General features: G+C 45.5%; 2 protein-coding genes across 2 annotated transcripts in view; one reads left to right on the top strand and one right to left on the bottom strand.

The window, feature by feature from the left end:
• homer3b (homer scaffold protein 3b) overlaps positions 1–8,842 on the top strand; it is a 58,888-nt gene extending 50,046 nt beyond the window's left edge. The window contains exons 8-10 of the mRNA XM_045205348.1: positions 6,282–6,395; positions 7,133–7,213; positions 7,571–8,842. Coding sequence (XP_045061283.1) covers positions 6,282–6,395; positions 7,133–7,213; positions 7,571–7,756 — 381 coding nt within the window. The 3' untranslated portion in view covers positions 7,757–8,842. The remainder of the gene's footprint in view (positions 1–6,281; positions 6,396–7,132; positions 7,214–7,570) is intronic.
• Positions 8,843–11,765: 2,923 nt separating this feature from the next.
• LOC121533665 (ubiquitin-60S ribosomal protein L40) lies at positions 11,766–13,900 on the bottom strand. Its single transcript, XM_041839794.2, has 5 exons — positions 13,795–13,900; positions 13,180–13,291; positions 12,947–13,033; positions 12,365–12,467; positions 11,766–11,925 (listed from the first exon to the last, which is right to left on the bottom strand). Exons 2-5 carry the CDS (start codon positions 13,280–13,282, stop codon positions 11,832–11,834), a joined length of 387 nt encoding a protein of 128 aa, XP_041695728.2. The 5' UTR covers positions 13,283–13,291; positions 13,795–13,900; the 3' UTR covers positions 11,766–11,831.
• Positions 13,901–22,183: the final 8,283 nt, after the last annotated feature.

Raw genomic sequence — 22,183 nt, 5'->3', positions numbered from 1 at the left:
CGTCGCCAGCCCGGTCCGACCTGTTCCTGTCCCTCGCACCAAGCCAATGGTGTGCGTCGCCAGTCCGGTCACGGCCCGTTCCTGCTCCCCGCACCAAGCCAGTGGTGCGCGTCGTAAGCCCAGTCCGGCCCGTTCCTGCTCCCCGCACCAAGCCAGGGGTGCGTGTGTCCAGTCCGGCACGGCCCGTGCCTGTTCCACCGGTGCCTGGTCCGGCACCGGTCAGCTGCTCCACTCCGGAGCCAGAGCAATCCGCTCTACCGGGGTCCAGTCCAGCTCCGGTCAGCGGCTCCACTCCGGAGCCTGAGCAGTCCCCTCCACCGGTGCCTGATCCAGTTCCGGTCAGCGGCTCCACCCCAGACCCAGACGTCAGCCCCTCTCCAGGTTCGGGGTCTCCCACACCAGGGTCCAGACAGGGCGTGGTACTTCGTGGGAGGAAGGAGAGAGGAAGCAGCGCGCCAAGGTCTAGACCAGACCAGAGGCGCAACGGGGAGGTGGAGAGTAAGTCGTGGTCACACCCGGAGCCGGATCCGCCTCCGAGGCGGAATGCCCACCCGGCCCCTACCCTGTTAGGTTTATGTGGCGCGGTCGGAGTCCGCACCTTTGGGGGGGGTACTGTCACGCCCTGACTCAAGGGACTTGTATTTGTTGAGTCAAGGTATGTATTTTCTGTGTTGGGTTTGTCATTGTTATAGAATCTATGATGTGTAGATCTATGTTGGCCTGTGTGGTTCCCAATCAGAGGCAGCTGTCGCTCGTTGTCTCTGATTGGGGACCATACTTAGGCAGCCTATTGACACCTGTTAGTTGTGGGATCTTGTTCCGTGTGAGGTATGTTATTTGTCTACCTTGGACGTCACGTTTCGTTTGTTGTTTTGGTTGTGCGTTTATTCGTGAAATAAATATGAATGCATATCACGCTGCGCCTTGGTCCTTCTCATCTTTAAACGATCGTGACAGGTGTGTTTGGGATCATTGTCATGCTGAAAGACCCAGCCACGTTTCATCTTCAATGCCCTTGCTGATGGAAGGAGGTTTTCACTCAAAATCTCACGATACATGGCCCCATTCATTATTTCCTTTACACGGATCAGTCGTCCTGGTCCCTTTGCAGAAAAACAGCCCCAAAGCATGATGTTTCCACCCCCATGCTTCACAGTAGGTATGGTGTTCTTTGGATGCAACTCAACATTCTTTGTCCTCCAAACACGACGAGTTGAGTTTTTACCAAAAAGTTCTATTTTGGTTTCATCTGACCTTATGACATTCTCCCAATCCTCTTCTGGATCATCCAATTGCACTCTAGCAAACTTCAGACGGGCCTGGACATGTACTGGCTTAAGCAGGGGGACACGTCTGGCACTGCAGGATTTGAGTCCCTGGCGGCGTAGTGTGTTACTGATGGTAGGCTTTGTTACTTTGGTCCCAGCTCTCTGCAGGTCATTCACTAGGTCCCCCCGTGTGGTTCTGGGATTTTTGCTCACCGTGTACCTATGATGAAAATTACAGGCCTCTCTCATCTTTTTTGCACAATTGGTGGCTGACTAAATACTTTTTTTCCCCACTGTATGTCTTGTTGACCCCAAGATGGCCTGCCATACTACCATCGACAAGAGATACTGAGGTTGGCTCACGAAGTGTAACTGGAACGACAATTTGAGATACACTAGGCCAATCGTCCTGCCCAGAAGTGGCGCGTGAACGCCATTTCCTCATTAGAACACCATTTCCTCATTAGAACACCATCTCTGTCAAAGTAACCCACACGAACTTCATCAAACTCCTCCTCTGGACGTATCTCAGCAAAAAGAGGGGAGAGGGAAACATCTTTACTCTGTTCAGCAATCAGCAGCTTCCTAGACATCGAAGTGTCAACTTTAGGAACCCTCTCTTCCTTCAGCGGTCCTACAAACTTGCTCACCTTGGGGGTTTTCAAAGGATCACCCATAAACGTGAAGATACTGCGGGGCAGCCCTTCTTTTTGGAGGGTGTTTTGCCTTTGTCTGACTCTACATTTCCCAAAATGAACGAGACCTCCTTCACCGGTAGGCTAAGCCTAGGGCTGTTGCGGTGACCGTATTACCGCCACACCGGCGGTCACGAGTCATGAAGGCAGTCAAATTCCACGTGACCATTTAGTCACGGTAATTAGGCTTCTCCAATCTCTGATGCTGTTGATGGTCATTAGTAGCCTACCAAACTTGCTAACTGCCTGGTACTCATCACTCTATTGTCCCTCTAATCACTCGGACATAAATGCAAATGTCGTCAAATCTAATCAAACACTTCATGAGAGCCCATGAGCTCATGTTGCGCAACATTTCTATAGGCTATGCAATTGTGTGAGAAAACAGAGTGAAAAGAGGAGGATCCCATCAGCTTTCTATAGACTAGGCCTACTATATTTATTCCTCAACTTTCCTAATATTAAGCACATTGATTATCTTTACAACAGGAGTATAGCCTACCTGGCTGGCATGAAAATGAACCACAGGAAAAGCTATGCACTATTTAAGTGCATAGATGACATGTATTTTTTCCCGCTGCCCCTGTTTCGAGACAGGTGCATGATAATGGTCCATTCTAAATCAAAACAAATTTTACACACGTATTATTTTGTATATGTAAAGACAAGATTAAATCAAGAATAGTCTGATGGGTGACAGTATTAGCCTATCACTTGTGAATGATATATAATCACTTGTGAATAATGCCCAGCATAAGAAACTGCCTTTTTTTTGCGACTTTTTCGAATCACACCCCATACAGGGGCGGCAGGTAGCTTAGTGGGTAAGAGCGTTGTGCCAGTAACCGAAAGGTCGCTGGTTCTAATCCCCGAGCCGATTAGGTGAAAAATCTGTCGGTGCCCTTGAGCAAGGCACTTAACCCTAATTGCTCCTGTAAGTCGCTCTGGATAAGAGCGTCTGCTAAATGACTAATTATTATTATTATTATTATTATTATTATTATTATTATATAATTATTATGTAGCCTAGCCCATAGGCCTATATGTTTTGATAAGGTTTGTATCACAACTAAATTGGCCAAATAACTTCTTAAAATGAAGCACATTAATCCGCTTTACAAGGGGTTTAGAGCCTAACTGGCATACATAAGCAGCGCGTGAGTTTCAAGTTTGGGGAAGATCATTTTCACCATAAAAATGCACCTTTTATAATAAAAGCATTAAATGCATAATCACATTTGCGATCACTGTTGATAATGGTGTTTACCACTAATGGAACATTTGCGCTTATAGCCTACTGCCATGTGCGCATTGCTGCACATATAATGTGAAGAAATAGCCTAATTGTTTATCAACATTTTTAAGCTAAATGTTCTGATGCGTCAGCCACATTGCGTAACATTTTTTGGGGGGATGCTAGTGGTTATATTAATTTGGGATCTATTGCACCCCACGACTGTCCCAGACTGTGTTTGGAATATTTATTTCTCGCACAGAATAGAATAAGTCGACTTTTGTACTATGGGGGATAGTAGATTGACATAGGCTAGTGCTTTTGCTGTTCGTTAGGCCTACTCATCTTTGTTGGCTGACAAAAAGTAAATGTGGACAGTTCTTCCAATATCTTCTTATATGCACCTCGGAATTGGATAAGGACGCGCACAGTTGCGTCCCCGATGTGTCGGTCTTCACTTCTAGCCTGTGAAAAAGACCCGATCACGTGATGGAGGGCCATGTGAGTGAGAGGCGCTCCGGATTGGGCAGCACACCGGGCCATTATTTTTTTGTGTGGGTGCATTATGGCCACAAAGGGGATGCCACCCTGAAATTCAAGGCATTATCAAGTGCTTGTCAAATTGTGAATGAGAGACTATTGAAGTGTGTAAAGCCTGCGCAAAAAACCTTTCAAGCATTCGTCTCATCATGCAGCCTTACAATGTATTAAAAATCAAAACATGTAGCCCAACGTTTGTAGAACAACTAGTTACATTAATAACTCTAAGCATATAGGAGTACCTATTTCTTTGTTAACCGCTCAACACAGAATAGCCGCATGTGCTCACTCCCTCAAATCGTTTGGAGAAAATATGTATATTTTATTCAGCTTTGTTCAATTGGTTTCTTCATACTATAAAATAATGCCACGGAATTCTAAGCAAATCTGGTCTGCTAAATGAACTAGTGTAGCCTACAGCCATTTGGCATAGCCACACCACGACCTAACATAAGGACAACTGAGTACGCTATTCTTTTCTTCTGAAATAGACTACATTTTCTTCATATCATGCTTCTTTAGACCTGTCTAAAATAAATAATGGATTTATTGTGAAGGTGTAGGCTATATTACATGGATTTATTATACTTTTTTAAATGTAGAAGTTCCAAAGGTCTGCGTCAGTGGCTTGTAGGCTATGTGTGGAAGCCAGGAGATGCTAAGTGTGTTTATGTTAATGAACGGTCAATTACCATGAGACCGACCGTTATTTGCTTGACAATCACCAGCTGACGAAATTTGGTGACCGCCACAGCCCTAGCTAAGCCTCACTCCAACAACAACGGAACCAGAAATAAGATCAGACTCGAGTTCCACATTATACAGAGGAACCTCCATGCAACCCGTCTCCACACCTTGTACTAACACACTGTAACCAGTTGCTAAAGTGTCAGACAAAGGCAAAACACCCTCCAAAATGAAGGACTGTGCTGCCCCAGTGTCTCGCAGTATTTTCACTGGCTGCTTAACAGTATCGCCACTCTGCAGAGACATGAACCCGTCTGAAACAAAGGGTTCATACACATCTGATCCAAAATCTTGTTTAGGAGATACCCCAGTCCCAACCAGAGACTTAATGGGCTGGAGTGCTCTCACAAGAAGAAACTGCTTTTTCTTTCTCTAATTTTTCTGCGCTGTTGCGTCTTCTTCACCACACTGTATGTGTGGGTAGACCATTTCAGATTATCAGTGATGTGTTCAAGCCGGCTGTTCCGACCAAGACCAAACTCTGTTGAGGGTGCAGGATGGCCTGACTGGATTCAGTGTTTCCAGATCTAGCTCTCTTGGTCGAATGGCATGCTCATGTTCTTGTTGTCTGGCTGCATGTTCAAGTTCTTGTTGTTTGGCTACACGCACATCTTGTCTTTCCCTGTGCTCTAGCTCTAATTTCTGTTGTTCCCATTTTGCCTTTAGTTCTATCTCTCGCAGTTGCATGTCAATGGGGTGTACTCTACCATATCTATCTCTATGGGGTGTACTCTACCACCCGTAGGACCCTTTTCATCATCCTCCCTCTCCGGAAGAATTTCCTCCTCCACCAAAGCAATATACTGTAGACTAACCCTTTGACTACCACTTTTGAATTGGCATGTGCAACTTCGATGTCATTATGCTTTGCAATGACGAGCAGATTCACCTTTTTACATTTATCTAGCATCTCCCATGTAGGGTTTTCCACAAATGCTTCCAACTTAAAGTACATGTTTTTTATTTTATAAGCCTGTGTGTTTATGCAACTTTCAAAATGATTCCAACAGTCTTATAACCCCTCAGGGTCGATGTCAGTGACAGAAACAACCACAAAAGTGTATTTTGAACGTTCAAATATCTGGGCAGAGCTTCAGAGTAGGTGATTAGAGCGACGACCATACTCATGGGAAATAAGATCCCGGATGAGCCCCCATTTTGTTATGTTGCCAGGCATTAAAAAATTGTCGCTCAAATAGAAAGGGGAACTGACAGTCACTGACAACAACCAAAACGAAACAGGTGGGGGTTTTAGGAGGGGTTCTGAAAGACACTCATGGGGGTGTTCACTGAAAGTTGACTAGCAACAACAACTGGGACCTAAAAGACACCCACCATGAGCTTCCACTAAATTTGCCCAAGAACGGGCAACCAAAATTTAAACTCAAACCAAACTTAGACAGGAAGCAAACCAAGAAGTGGAGCAAAATAAAAACCGGTAAGATCAGAAAAGGATTGTTCTTTTAGAAATCAAATGGGGAGAGCCAACTAAAGGTGTTAACCCTCCACATCTCTCAAGACAACTAGAGCACTGGGCCAGCCACTCTTTAATATTACCTGGGCCAGCCCAGGTGAAACACCTTCCCACAAACGAGATGACAAACCAACACAGGTGTAACACATACTGACTAACGAGGTGACGCCAATCTGTGCACCCCACATGCTAACGTCCAACCTCAAAATATAAATGGAAAAACCAAAGCCTGTAATAGCATGTATACTAGGATTTAAAAAGTCCTTATTTAGAGGGTTATTCTCTCCGTCTCTCTCTCTCTCTCTGGTGTTGTGTGTTTGCAGGTGGCAGAGCTGGAGGCTCAGAGCGGGCGGCCTGGTCCCAGTGAGTCTGAGACGAGGGATGAGCTGACCCAGACGTTAGAGGAGTTGGAAGCCTTGCTCAAAGCTAAAGATGAGGTAAGACCCGGGGCTCAGACACACTTTCCAGGCAGCCAGGTACTGCTTGCCTCAACATGCCAGTCTTCTAGGCTGTCTAGATAGCGCCGTTGAAAGAAACTAGTGAGGTACAAGCTGAGGTTTTCACTTGAGAATCTCAAGAAACAGATTTTTCGAGCACTTCCCATCTGGAAGGGGAAATTTCCTTGGTAGATGTGTTTAGCATACTCTGAATTCCACCTCTTGTTCAAAGGAAATTGCTATATGTACTGTATATTTACAGGTAACTGCCGAAATAAAGGAAACATCAACATAAAGTGTCTTAATAGGGTGTTGTGCCACAAGCCAGAACACCTTCAATGCACCTTGGCATAGATACAACAAGTGTCTGGAACTATTGGAGGAAGGTGACACCATTCTTCCACAAGAAATTCCATCATTTGGTGTTTTGTTGATGGTGGTGGAAAACTCTGTCTCAGGCGCCGCTCCAGATTCTCTCATAAGTGTTCAATTGGGTTGAGATCTGGTGACAGAGACGGCCATGGCATATGGTTTCCATTTGTTTTCATGCTCATCAAACCATTCAGTGACCATTCATGCCCTGTGGATGGGGGCATTGTCATCCTGTGGTAGCCAAAATAACGGACAACTGGGCCTACCCAGCATTTTTATACATGATGGGATGTTAATTGCTTAGGAATTGCTCAGGAACCACACATGTGGAAGCACCTGCTTTCAATATATTTTGTCTTTTTTAGGAAATCCACAATCTACAGAGCAAGAATTCAGATATCCATGATTTAGAGAAAGAGAGGGAAGAGGCAGTTCAGCGACTTCAGGTGAGTTTTAGGAATTGGGGCAGAACATGCATTTTTGGCTTTTCGAAACAATACTGAACACCAGTGATTCTCAGCCGGGGGGCGGGCACCGCTTGGGGGTCTCAGAGTTTTCAAAGGGTCTGAAAAAATACAGGGGGAAAAACTAAAGATATGACAGTGGGAGAATCTCAGTTGCATCCTCTGTACTCGCCTCCTCCTCAAAATCCATTAGAGGAGATGGTCAGAGGGGAGGGACCTCTGGCTTTCTCATCCAATGAGTTTTGAGGAGGATACGAGGAGTATGCAATTGAGATCTTCCCATTTACCCTTTTTAACGTGAATTGATCTGAAGTCCTGTGTCACTTGTGGACCTTCTAGGATCTGGAGACACGGAACGCAGAACTTGAGCAACGGGTGGAGAGCGCCGAGCAGACTCTGGCTTCCTCTCTGGAGGAGCGGGATAGAGTGGAGAGCGAGGTTCAGCGGGTCATCGACGTCCTGGACGTCAAGATCTACGACCTGAATGACCTGCGACAGAGCTTGGCCAAGCTCATCGACAAATAGCGCAACGTAATGACAGGATTGTAGAGGGTGATGGACAAGGAAGGAAAGGATGCTAGCTCTTTTGGAACAATGTTTGCTCAAGCACATTATTACAGTGGTTAAGAGTAGAACCGTGGATCCACCTGTTGCAGCGGTACATTGTTATTTTCAAGGTGGTGGGCGGGAGCAGTCTTCTTTTTTTTCTATTTTCACGTTACTGGGAGAGAAATGTTCTGTCGACGTTTACAGCATTTATGTAAATGTTGTGAGTCAGTCAACCTGCTGTTATAGAGGTTATCTTTAACTTTAAAAGTAGTTTAATTGAATCTAGGCTTGCACTTAAAAATGTAGGTGCCAAATTGTTTACGTTTGTCAGTATTAGCAATTAATAATAGGTTTACTTCTATTGTTTTATGTATTGTATCATATTAACAGTTTACATAATAATGATTTGATAATCCTACAGAAAGGGTACTCAATGACAACTTCATGAGCTCAGCAAAGAACCTTGCGAAGTACAGTAATGTGAGTTATGCGCATTACCCAATGTGCAACCTTTTACAAATAGATTTAAAAGCACAAGTAGTGTTATTAGTAAATATTTACTGTACTTGATTCAATGCAAAGCTAACTTGGTATCTGAACTTTCACTGATGCACACCATCGAGATTCTCTTCTGTCTTAGGCATTGAGGCATTTTTTCTTGGTATTAGTGATATAGGTACAAATAAGGTTAAATTAGTGTTGAATTAGCAATACAGTTTTTGACAAGTACTCTGTAGGTAATGTAACATCACCAAAGCACTTTCTTGTTCATGTAGACAAACTGAATTCTGTTGAACAATGACCACGTTTACATGCGCACAGTACTCCGGAAAGTAGCTCATATCCTGCTTAAGGTCTTATTCGGGATAAGCTGTTTACATGCACCTTTGATCTCCTGCTCACGAGTATCCCTGTTCTATGAATAAACAGAATATTCCTAATTTAAGTTCATATGGGCTAAATGGAATAGGAACTGAAATCTGGACTGACTGTAGGCCTATAACCTTTCACATGTAGCCTAATATAATATGAACTCCTGCAGAATTATGCATTTCTTGCAGTAAAATGATACAACAAATGTTAATTTTGTCTTGGTAAACAGGGGTGGAGAAATATGATTTTCTTTCAGCATCTCTTGAGAAAATGTGAATGTGCGTGTAACATGTTCTCTTTGACACTGTTATGCAAGCAGACAGTAGTTCAACCACATAAAACAGGGGTGTCAAACTCATTCCATGGAGGGCCTAGTGTCTGCTGGTTTTTGGTTTTTCCTGTAAATTAAGACCTAGACAACCAGGTGAGGGGAGTTATTTACTAATTACTGACCTTAATTCATCAATCAAGTACAAGGCAGGAGCAAAAACCCGCAGACACTCGGCCCTCCGTGGAATGAGTTTGACACATGTGACATAAAATATGCACCCAAGACGAACTGAAGTGTTATCAGAAACGTTTTCATGGTTTTCTCAGCGTTTCATTTCCTTAAAACCGGTCAAACTGATGACATTTTGCACAGGAACAATCTTTCCACTGTTTTGGAGTTATTGCGTTTTCTCCCAGGTCGCAAACCAGACAGACAACTTTATCGGTGTTAACTAGATTACTAATGCATTCATTTTATTGATGTAAGACATTCTAGTGAGCACTGCTTTATTTAGTCTTCTAGGGCAGCAAGTTATGACAGAAGAGAAGCTGCATGTATGTAACTATAGTTGACAAACAAATGGCCTACCAAATGTCTGAAATTAAAAGCAGAAACGTATCTAAATTAGGGGTGAAAGTAGGCTATACGGTCCAGTAGGCTACGGTGTACAGGAAAACAAATGATGGTGGATCGAACTGCACAGCCTACTTTTTTAAGTGATTTGTTTGACAATCAGATGAAACATCACACAACACCCATGATATGCGAAACTGAGCCTGCACATACCGCAAAAAACAACAGTAGGCCTAAACGGGATAAGATGTTTACATGCCACAGTATCCCGTCGAAGATCAACATATCTCAGGCATCTTATCAGGGTTTCTCATAACCGGGATACAAGCTTTTTCGGGTTATTGTAAACGGGACATGATGTTTATATGCGTCAACTCAAAAACAGAATACTTGAGTATCCTGATTAATAACGGGGTATTGGTATGTATGTAAACGTGGTCACTGCTGTTCCTACCTAAAAGTGTGACTGACTGACTCATCCAATAATTCATGTGAAGATAGTAAGTGCCACCTGCTCTGTGTACTTCATGATGCCTATATTCTTAATTTTTTGGGAACATGGTCATATCATCATGGTCTTTTACTAGCCCATCTCCAACATTCTGGAGAAGACCATTGACATAAAATGTGATCATTCAACTGGAGTAACGATACAAAATGCAGTACCAAAGATGCACTTTTCTTACCCACATAACTGGATGAAGCACAAAATCTGTACTAACTGGACAATACATTTTAGATAATGGAAAAAATGAATACAACTTTGTCTTGGAATGCCTGTGGAATTATTCTGTAATTAAAATTGAGCGTAGGGTCTGTAGTGTTCTCATCCTCTTAATACACTTGACACAAGTTACTTATTGACCACCACTAATACTTCAAATACCTCAGCGACCTGCTTTCTACTCCAAGTCCGTGTTCAAGCACTTTCAAATACTGTAAAAATGATCATCCTTGTACTCACTGATCTCACATTATGGACAGGTGGTTTATATTTGTTGCATTTGCCTATCATTTAACAAGGGAAGAAGGTAATCAAGGATTTAATGTTTTCCAGTATTAAAACAGGGCCTTACTAATCACACTTGCCTGATTTTACTTAACTTTCTGCATAGGAGGAACCTATGTTTATAATAATGAAAATGGAAGTTCCATTGTATGAGGAACCCGATATTGTGGAAATAAATGTAGTGCAAGTATTTGTATACAATTCAACATTAAACTTCGCAAAAATGTCATTTTATTTTTCAATGCTATGTATTTGATGAATAGTAGCCAATTAACTACAGATCTCTCTTTAATGTCAACTGACACTGAGGCACATCAGTCATTAAGATTGTTTTTATGAATTTCCCTTAGCTTTGGGGTCTCAATATTTCACTTGCCAGTAATTCATCTTTTTAATTTGGGAGAGATGTTCCATCCAGTTGAACACTCAAGCTATGCTTTTCAATGTCATACAATTTTGTCTACTGCACTTTCCTATTCACCTGGTTTAAGAATATCTTATGAACTACCGACAAGTAATTTACAAGGCTGTTGAGTACAAGTGCATCAAGCACAAACATGTTGGCCGTGTCAAATCTGGCTTGCCTACTAAACTGCATACTACATACTATTTAGAACATAGTACGTACTGTTTAGTAAAAACTAATGCAGTAAACAAATATCAGCATACTAGGCTCAACCTACTGAGACTGCGTCAACTAATGTGCAATTTCGTTGATTCCCACCTTTCGTTCATTTTGATACAGTGCATCCCCTCAGCTGTTGTCGAACACACAACTAACGCAGTAAATCTTTAAAATTGTTGCATTATTTTTGTTCAGTATAGCTTAAAAGCCAAAATGGGTATGTCACCCTGGCATTTAAAGCATAACATTTTTTTGGTCATACAATTAAACCTTTTCGCATACCCAAAATGCCTGCTATTTCTAACGCATGTATAGGTATTCAGACAGCCATTGTGCTTTTGTCAGCTTCTTTTGGGGCTGGTTCAATTAATTTGTTACATGCAAGTATGTATGCGAGTAACCTTGATTTGTCTTAATGTTTTTTGAGCTGTCCATGCCCTGATGAAGGTCCGACTTTCAAAAACAAATTCAACAGTGTCCCAAGAAAATATTTGATCCTTTAGTCCTTCCTCTAAGACCCTTCAATTGTGGATTAACTTTACATACGTAAAAATGTATGCACACATGACTAAATCGCTTTGGATAAAAGCGTCTGCTAAACGGCATATTATTATTACATCAAGGCCAGGCAATGTCATTTTTTTATGTTTATTTAACATAACAGTTCTGCATGTCCCACAGAAAGCACCAAGCCAACAGTTTACTTCAGCTTCTTCTTGGGGCGCAGGTTGTTGGTGTGTCCACACTTCTTCTTGCGGCAGTTGACGGCACGAGGATGGAGGCGAGCGTAGCACCTGTAGCACAAAAAAGGCTCAGAAATGTCCATATTGTGTGGTCCAGCGGTCTAAGCCACTGCCAGCTATCGCTCCAATTGGTTAATTGAAACCAATACATTATACTGATTACCTACCCAGTCTTTTCAGACCTATGAAAATTGAATATGTATGGGATATGGTTGACGTGAAACAATGGAATTAACTGGTCCATTGTCCAGTCAACCATTCAAGGGGACACTCACATCAAAGGGACTTAACACGTTTTCCTTTGTACACAGCAACATTACTGCAGTTGCTGAATGTTGCATTTCCATCACCTCAATCTCAAATGTGGATTTAGGTTTTTTAATGGTAAACTAAAAATAAAGGGTGTGTAAAGACAAGCTCCAACCTTAAAACTATTTTGTAAAAACAGTTGATTAACACCATTAAGGTAACTGTACTCGGCTCTACTTACTTGCGGCAGATCATTTTGTCGCAGTTGTACTTCTGGGCCAGCTGTCTCAGAGATGGCTCGATGATGCCTCCACGCAGACGTAGCACAAGATGCAGGGTGGACTCTGGAGGGGAACAAACATAGTACTTTTGTACACTTTTTTGCCAGTAGTTATGAAAGTAGGCTCACAAGCCAAAAGTGGTCCCCGAAAATGTACTACATCACGTGCTGATATGTGCACCACATCATTGCTCGCTCTCTCGCTCTGCTGTGCGTGCCTCTTGCTAGCTGTCACTCAAATGGCAAGGGGCTGAAGCTCATTGGCTGAAACTCGAGTTTTTTTATTTTTTTTATGGGGGCTGGCCCCACACAGCTTCCAGAAAAGTAACTTTCAAACTAGTTATTTTGTGGCTAATTGAGGTAAAACAGTAATTCTGCTCATAGATTATGCATGTATGAACTACACATTGACACATCCAGCCCGAAGCAGGTAATAAAAATACTAGCTGCTAAAGTTCCGGCGCACGCAGGTACCTTTTCACACAGGGCTAACTCATAACTATGAGCAGCGTTACATGCTCTCATATTAACTCATTCTCTCACCTTTCTGGATATTGTAGTCTGACAAGGTGCGACCATCTTCAAGCTGTTTGCCAGCGAAGATTAGACGCTGCTGGTCAGGAGGAATACCTGAGAATAGAAAGCATATTGATATGATCCACTATAATGAAATCACTACAGCATATAGTATCAAAGTGTAAAATCCATCTCCCCTAAGTAAATAAAACAGCCATACGGTATGACAAATGTATACAATGAAACTTAAAATACCATACCTTCCTTATCCTGGATCTTGGCCTTGACATTTTCAATAGTATCGCTGGGCTCAACCTCAAGGGTTATGGTTTTCCCCGTCAACGTCTTCACGAAGATCTGCATCTTGGCAGGCTGTTGGGAGAACATTTGGTGTGAGTTGGTGGCAATAGTTAGCGTAGTCGATTTCTCTTTTAGAAGCTTGTTAACTAGCCGAGTCTGCTAATCCCTGGCACCAAGAAATGAAATGCACAAACAATGCTATGGAGTCCAGCACATAGTCTTCAACGTGTATTACAATGTCTTTGGAGGATAATAGTGAACACGTTAGCTATCCCATTGGCAATCAGAATGAGCAGCCAACCACCTCGCTAACTTACTAGTTAGCGGTGTCAACTTAACTAACCAGCCATCATCAACTGCGGTCCAGCCAGTGCCTCCAGTAAGGCCTCTGCCACATGCAGGAGCTCGTATTTCAATACTCATAGTTACACTTTACACGTCTCACATTTGATAACCAAATGGCTACTTAGACACGTATACGTTAGCGGAGGGACACTGGTGTATTTCTATAACATTATAAATGCATCTTCTAGTCAATTTCACAAAAATGGTTGTGGACAAAAACGTGCACCCACCCGGCCGCTAGCTGAGCCTCAACGAAAAGAGCCTGTATAAGGCGGAACTTAAATTACATCACATCCTCCTCTGCTTTGCACCAGCTTTTTTTTATTTGCACAAATCTGTTTAATTAATCCTGACCAACTAACAGCAAAATGTGGGGAAAGTTAGCTTTAGGATCATATAAAGTTGTAATATACCACTGGTATCACTAAATTGTATCCTCAAACGAACACAAACAATCCCTCGCTTGGAACAGGTGTTAGATAATTGCATCTTTCTGCCACCTTCTGGTGTGACTGAGTAAACTGTTCTGATGCGGTAATTTATATGACCATACCTGTGCATTATTTAATCATTTATTTGACTATATAAGAACAATCTATCGTCAGTGGCTGTTTTGCTATCTGTATCTTTACTGCTAGAAATAATGCCATTGAAAGCCTATGGGATGAATGTATAGTATGTATGAATCTGTACGTGAACATGAGGCAAGGCAAATGTATATTGTCATGTTATCCACAGAAATGCTATTATGTATAAAAGACACTTGAGCCAGGGAAGCGTGTAGCTACCACTATTCAGGTGATGCTCTTCACTGTGGAATGGGTAAGTCACTTTCATTGCCTCCTATAAGCTTCTCTTTGCTACAGACAAATAAACACATAGTAGCAGACAATGAGCATTCTCATTCCTGTTCATTGTCATTTCTGTTCATTCAGATCTTCATTCCATTCCTAATTAACAGAAAATATCAACTTTATCACTCAGGGCTGTCATAATGCTTGGTGTATATGATTGGTGTATGTGGTGAATATGATTGGCTACATAGGACAGAGATTTGTATTATGCACACAAAAAAACTTTAATAGAATAGAATGAAAGAATGATTTAAAAAAATAGATAACCATAACAGGAAGGCACAGTGATGTAAGGAAAACAACAACACATGAATATGTGAGAACAGTCCAAGAAGTGCTATGGCTGTAAGCACATTGATGGGAAAGGACTTCCTTCAGTCCTCAAACATCCCCTTTCGGGATGGCAACAGTGGCAACAGTGGCTATGGCCCTAAAGAGATCTTTAAGACTACCTTCCAGACGGACTTCAACTCCTTCGCCACCCTTCCCAAGAGAGGAACCATCCCTCGCCCCACCCCTGCCCAGGTCGAGCACAAAGATCTGGGTTGGATCAAGGAGTATCTGACGAAAGCTGTCAAGTCCTATCCCCACCACCCATGGATCCCACTCAGCACCCCTGCCTGGACCAAACTGTGCACCAACTTCCAAATGCATAAAGACCCAGGAAGGTCAACTTCCATACCACCCAGACAGAGGGCTTCCAGCACTTGGCCTCGTCCCACACCAGCCGCATCCGGCCAGTCATGGCCATCAAGAAGAATCAAATGGAGGAGAAGTTTCTCGAGACCACTCATAAAGCTGTGTTTACCCTATACAACGTGATGCCCATTGTCAAGGCCAAGGTCAAACACCTAGGTCAGTGGCTCTGCCAAATCTAGGTAATCACGTTGCATATGCATGTATACTGTATCTGTGATGTCATTCTCACATTTGTGGATTAGTGAAATAGGTTAGGCTATCTACTCCTATTTTTGTCACAGTGTTGCAGATCAGGGGCAAACATTGGTTTTGGATGAACCTTTATGCAGGGTGTGTTCAGGGTCGGCCCCAGGCATAAGCGACATAAGTGGTCGCTTAGGGCCCCCGAGGTCTCAATTTACTATTGAGAGTAAGAATAGTAGAATACACCAGGTGCAGTTTCCAGTGGCTATTATAGCATCTCAATTTTGGTGGGAAAACTCAACCAATTTTTTTAGATGCATGCCAGCAAAGACACTACACAATGTTTTATTATTTTATTAGGCCTATGTGGTCTAAAAAGGAAGGAAAATACAATCACGAGGATCCACTTTTATAGACGACGCAAACAAAACAACGCTTGCAATATCAACTGGAATTACATGGGTCTCTTACTGAACTTTTTGTTGAAAAAAAATATTTGAAATGGAAGAGACTGGCAAACATGGTTACAGACCCAACAACATTATATAGTATCCCCTCCTCGTGAAGAAAAGCACATGAGCTAATTATAATACACAAATTAAGCAAAACAATGAAATCATTCTAACATTGCCGAAAATGATGAATAAGATACTAATGAGATAGACTTACAGTGAGGGAAAAAAGTATTTGATCCCCTGCTGATTTTGTACGTTTGCCCACTGACAAAGACATGATCAGTCTATAATTTTAATGGTAGGTTTATTTGAACAGTGAGAGACAGAATAACAATAAAATAATCCAGAAAAACGCATGTCAAAAATGTTATAAATTGATTTGCATTTTAATGAGGGAAATAAGTATTTGACCCCCTCTCAATCAGAAGGATTTCTGACTCCCAGGTGTCTTTTATACAGGTAACGAGCTGAGATTAGGAGCACACTCTTAAAGGGAGTGCTCCTAATCTCAGTTTGTTACTTGTATAAAAGACACCTGTCCACAGAAGCAATCAATCAATCAGATTCCAAACTCTCCACCATGGCCAAGACCAAAGAGCTCTCCAAGGATGTCAGGGACAAGATTGTAGACCTACACAAGGCTGGAATGGGCTACAGTTGGTGCGATTATTCGCAAATGGAAGAAACACAAAATAACTGTCAATCTCCCTCGGCCTGGGGCTCCATGCAAGATCTCACCTCGTGGAGTTGCAATGATCATGAGAACGGTGAGGAATCAGCCCAGAACTACACGGGAGGATCTTGTCAATGATCTCAAGGCAGCTGGGACCATAGTCACCAAGAAAACAATTGGTAACACACTACGCCGTGAAGGACTGAAATCCTGCAGCGCCCGCAAGGTCCCCCTGCTCAGGAAAGCACATATACAGGCCCGTCTGAAGTTTGCCAATGAACATCTGAATGATTCAGAGGAGAACTGGGTGAAAGTGTTGTGGTCAGATGGGACCAAAATCGAGCTCTTTGGCATCAACTCAACTCGCCGTGTTTGGAGGAGGAGGAATGCTGCCTATGACCCCAAGAACACCATCCCCACCGTCAAACATGGAGGTGGAAACATTATGCTTTGGGGGTGTTTCTCTGCTAAGGGGACAGGACAACTTCACTGCATCAAAGCGACGATGGACGGGGCCATGTACCGTCAAATCTTGGGTGAGAACCTCCTTCCCTCAGCCAGGGCATTGAAAATGGGTCGTGGATGGGTATTCCAGCATGACAATGACCCAAAACACACGGCCAAGGTAACAAAGGAGTGGCTCAAGAAGAAGCACATTAACGTCCTGGAGTGGCCTAGCCAGTCTCCATACCTTAATCCCATAGAAAATCTGTGGAGGGAGCTGAAGGTTAGAGTTGCCAAACGTCAGGCTCGAAACCTTAATGACTTGGAGAAGATCTGCAAAGAGGAGTGGGACAAAATCCCTCGTGAGATGTGTGCAAACCTGGTGGCCAACTACAAGAAACGTCTGACCTCTGTGATTGCCAACAAGGGTTTTGCCACCAAGTACTAAGTCATGTTTTGCAGAGGGGTCAAATACTTATTTCCCTCATTAAAATGCAAATCAATTTATAACATTTTTGACATGCGTTTTTCTGGATGTTGTTGTTGTTATTCTGTCTCTCACTGTTAAAATAAACCTACCATTAAAAATTATAGACTGATCATGTCTTTGTCAGTGGGCAAACGTACAAAATCAGCAGGGGATCAAATACTTTTTTCCCTCACTGTATATAAGCAATATAACAACTGAGATATACAGACTATGGCATAAGGGAACGATGAGCGGATAAGAGGCAAGCTGTAATTTCAATTAAGACATTAATATATAACTATTTTGTCACGGATTCTGCCGAGACTGCTCCTCCTCCTGGTTCGGGCAGGCTTCGGCGTTCGCCGTCCCCGGAGTACTAGCTGCCACCGCTCCATGTTTCTTGGTGTGATTGCTTTCGTCTGTCTTTTACACCTGTGTCCGTTTGTGTGCTGATTACTTGTCCTATAAGTTCCTTGTTTTGCTTAGGTTAGATTGTGTGTTGTTTTTCGCCTGTCCGTTGTGCTGCGTGTTTTGTACCTGTTTTCTTGTTTATTTGTTTTACGCACAGTTTGCGTATTTTGCTCGCCTCTGTTTATTGTTGAGGCCGTTCTCTGTATTTTTGCCTATCGGTAAACTTCAGTAAACTTTGTTGGACTAGCTTCGGTGTCCTGCGCCTGACTTCCACACACCTTACACCTCAGCCCTTGACAGAACAACACACCATCATGGAGTCAGCAGGAGCAGTGGCGGCACCCAAGTCGCTGGAGGATCGGATCAGCGATCAAGACACCATGATCCGGCAACTTGGGGCCGCCATGAACGAGGTGTCCAACACTCTGCGCCGGTTGGTGACTGGAGAGGTGCCAACGCCTTCTCACACCATCCCATCACCAACGGCCAGTCCTCCTCTCTCAGCACCGGAACCCAGTGGCATACGGCTCTCGCTCCCGAGGGCATATGACGGTTCTGCAGCCGGGTGTCAGGGGTTCCTCCTGCAGGTGGAACTCTACCTGGCTACCATACACCCAGCGCCCTCGGGGTACGAGAGCGTCTCCGCCCTCATCTCCTGTCTATCCGGCAAGGCGTTGGAGTGGGCCAACGCCGAATGGAGGGGAATAGACGCCGCTACCATCACCTACGCGGAGTTCTCCCGCCGCTTCAGGGCTGTCTTCGATCACCCACCTGAGGGAAAGGCGGCGGGGGAGCGTCTGTTCCACCTCCGACAGGGGAAGAGGAGCGCACAGGAGTTCGCCCTGGAGTTCCGGACTCTAGCGGCGGATGCGGGGTGCAATGAGAGGGCCCTCATCGACCATTACCGGTGTAGCCTACGAGAGGACGTTCGTCGTGAGCTGGCCTGCAGGGACACCAACCTAACCTTCGACCAGTTGGTAGACATCTCCATCCGTCTCGACACCCTGCTGGCTACCCGCGGGACGTCCCCGAGTGGGGGTCGTCCATTCCACCCTCCAGCACCTCCGAGCCGATTCCCATGGAGCTCGGGGGTGCTGGCGCTAGAGAGAGGAGGAGAGAGAACCCGAGGGGGGCCATCCCCTGCACCAACTGTGGCCGTGGAGGACACACCGCGGCCAGGTGCTGGGGAGGGTCTCCTGGGAGAGGGGACAACAGGTCACGCACTGGGGAGTCATTTCAGGTGAGTAGGCGCCCCACTTACCCAGAGCTCTCTGTTGGTCACATGAGTATTCCTGTGAGATTTCCACAGGTGGCACCTCATTCCCAGCATAAGGCGCTAGTAGATTCAGGCGCAGCTGGGAATTTTGTTGATCGTGCATTTTGTTATAAGTTAGGAATTCCCCTTCGGCCGGTAGAAGCCCCCTTTCCTGTTCACGCCCTAGACAGCCGACCGTTGGGGTCGGGGCTGATCAGAGAAGTCACAGCACCACTTAAGATGACGACGCAGGGGGGTCATGAGGAGACCATTCAGTTTTATCTGATTGACTCTCCTGCGTACCCCGTGGTGCTGGGGCTTCCCTGGTTAAGCACCCATGATCCTACCATTGCGTGGCAACAGAGGGCTCTTATGGAGTGGTCTGCCCAGTGTGTAGGGAGATGTCTAGGTGTTTCCTTAGGGGCGACCTCGGTAGAGAGTCCGAACCAAGTGCCCGCAATGCGCATTCCCCCTGAGTATGAGGATTTAGCACTTGTGTTCAGTAAAACGAGGGCTACACGGCTATCATAGACAGGGGGATTGTGCGATAGATCTCCAAACAGGAGCGGCACTTCCGCGGAGCCGTGTGTATCCACTGTCTCAAGAGGAGACAGCGGCTATGGAAACTTACATAGCCGAGTCCTTGGCACAGGGATACATACGGTCCTCCACTTCCCCGGTTTCCTCAAGTTTCTTCTTTGTGAAGAAGAAGGACGGGGGTTTGCGCCCGTGTATTGACTATCGTAGTCTCAATCAGATCACGGTTAAGTACAGTTACCCTCTTCCACTGATTGCGACTATGACAGAATCATCACGCGGAGCGCAGTTCTTCACAAAGTTGGATCTCAGGAGCGCGTACAATCTGGTACGCATTAGGGAGGGGGATGAATGGAAGACCGCATTTAGCACCACCTCGGGTCATTACGAGTATCTCATCATGCCATACGGGTTAATGAATGCTCCTTCAGTCTTCCAATCCTTTGTTGACGAGATTTTCCGGGACATGCATGGGCAGGGTGTGGTAGGATACATCGACGACATCCTAGTGTACTCTTCCACACGAGCCGAGCATGTAGCCCTGGTGCGCCGAGTGTTGAGAAGACTGTTGGAGCATGACTTGTATGTCAAGGCAGAGAAATGCCTGTTCTTCCAGGAGTCCGTCTCCTTTTTGGGTTATCGGTTGTCCGCGTCTGGTGTGGAGATAGAGGTAGACCGTGTGTCGGCCGTGCGTAATTGGCAAACTCCAACCACTGTCAAAGAGGTGCATCAGTTCTTGGGTTTTGCTAATTACTACCGGAGGTTTATCCGGGGCTTTGGACAGGTTGCAGCTCCCATTACGTCCTTGCTAAAGGGGGGTCCGGTTCGGTTGCAGTGGTCAGCTGAGGCGGACAGGGCATTTGCCAAGCTGAATAACCTGTTCACCTCGGCCCCGGTGCTGGCGCATCCGGATCCCTCTTTACCATTCCAAGTAGAGGTAAACGCGTCCGAGGCCGGCATAGGGGCAGTCCTGTCACAACGGTCCGGCACGCCACCTAAGCTCCGCCCCTGTGCATTCTACTCCAAGAAGCTCAGCTCGGCGGAGCGAAATTATGACGTTGGGGACAGGGAGCTGTTAGCTGTAGTCCAGGCCCTAAAGGTGTGGAGGCATTGGCTTGAGGGGGCTCAACACCCTTTCCTCATTCTGACTGATCACCGTAACCTGGAGTACATCAGGGCAGCTAGGAGATTGAACCCTCGTCAGGCTAGGTGGAACATGTTCCTGACCCGGTTTGTTTTTAAGATCACATACATCCCAGGGTCCCAGAACGGTAAGGCAGACGCACTGTCCCGGCGGTATGACACAGAGGAGAGGTCCATTGAGCCTACTTCCATACTGCCGGAGTCTTGTTTGGTGGCTCCGGTGGTGTGGGAGGTCGATGCGAAATCGAGCGGGCACTGCGTACCGACCCTACTCCCCCCGAGTGTCCTGTGGGACGGACGTACGTCCCGCTCGAGGTTCGTGATCGTCTGATTTATTGGGCTCATACATCACCCTCCTCTGGACATCCAGGTATTGGCCGGACAGTGCACTGCCTTAGCGTGAAATATTGGTGGCCAACGTTAGCTAGGGATGTGAGGGTTTATGTCTCCTCCTGGTCGGTGTGCGCCCAGTGTAAGGCGCCTAGACATTTGCCCAGGGGTAAGTTACATCCCCTGCCCGTTCCACAACGACCATGGTCCCACCTATCGGTGGATTTTGTGACCGACCTACCCCCCTCCCAGGGGAATACCACCATTTTGGTCGTTGTGGATCGGTTTTCCAAGGCCTGTCGTCTCCTCCCAATGCCGGGTCTCCCTACTGCCCTACAGACCGCTGAGGCCCTATTTACCCATGTGTTCCGGCACTATGGGGTCCCCGAGGATATTGTATCTGACCGAGGTCCCCAGTTCACCTCCAGAGTTTGGGGGGCTTTCATGGAACGCTTGGGGGTCTCGGTAAGCCTTACCTCGGGTACCACCCAGAGAGCAATGGGCAGGTTGAACGTGTCAACCAGGATGTGGGTAGGTTTCTGAGGTCCTATTGCCGGGACCGGCCGGAGGAGTGGTCTAGGTTCATCCCCTGGGCAGAGATGGCCCAGAACTCTCTCCACCACTCCTCCACCAATTTAACACCTTTCCAGTGTGTTTTAGGTTATCAGCCGGTCCTGGGACTATGGCACGAGAGCCAGATCGAGGCCCCTGCGGTGGACGAGTGGATTCGGCGCTCGGAGGAGACGTGGGACGCTGCCCATGTCCATCTGCAGCGTGCCATCCGTCAACAAAAGGCGAGCGCCGATCGCCACCGCAGTGAGGGACCGGTGTACGCACCGGGAGATCGAGTCTGGTCTCGACTCGAAACCTGCCCCTCCGCCTGCCCTGCCGGAAGCTGGGTCGGCGGTTTGTGGGGGCCCTTTAAAGTCCTGAGAAGGTTGAACGAGGTGTGTTACAGGTTACAACTGCCTATTGAGTACAATAATATTAACCCCTCGTTCCATGTGTCTCTTCTCAGGCCGGTGGTAGCTGGCCCACTCCAAGAAGATGAGATAGGAGAGACCCCTCCGCCCCCTTTGGACATCGAGGGGGCCCCGGCGTACAGGGTCCGGACCATCTTGGACTCGAGGCGCCGGATGAGTGGTCTCCAGTATCTCGTGGAGTGG

The sequence above is a fragment of the Coregonus clupeaformis genome, chromosome 20 (genome assembly GCF_020615455.1).
Source record: "Coregonus clupeaformis isolate EN_2021a chromosome 20, ASM2061545v1, whole genome shotgun sequence".
Taxonomy (NCBI): domain Eukaryota; kingdom Metazoa; phylum Chordata; class Actinopteri; order Salmoniformes; family Salmonidae; genus Coregonus; species Coregonus clupeaformis.
The sequence above is the reverse complement of the archived record's forward strand: the minus strand, read 5'-3'. Positions and strand labels throughout refer to the sequence as shown.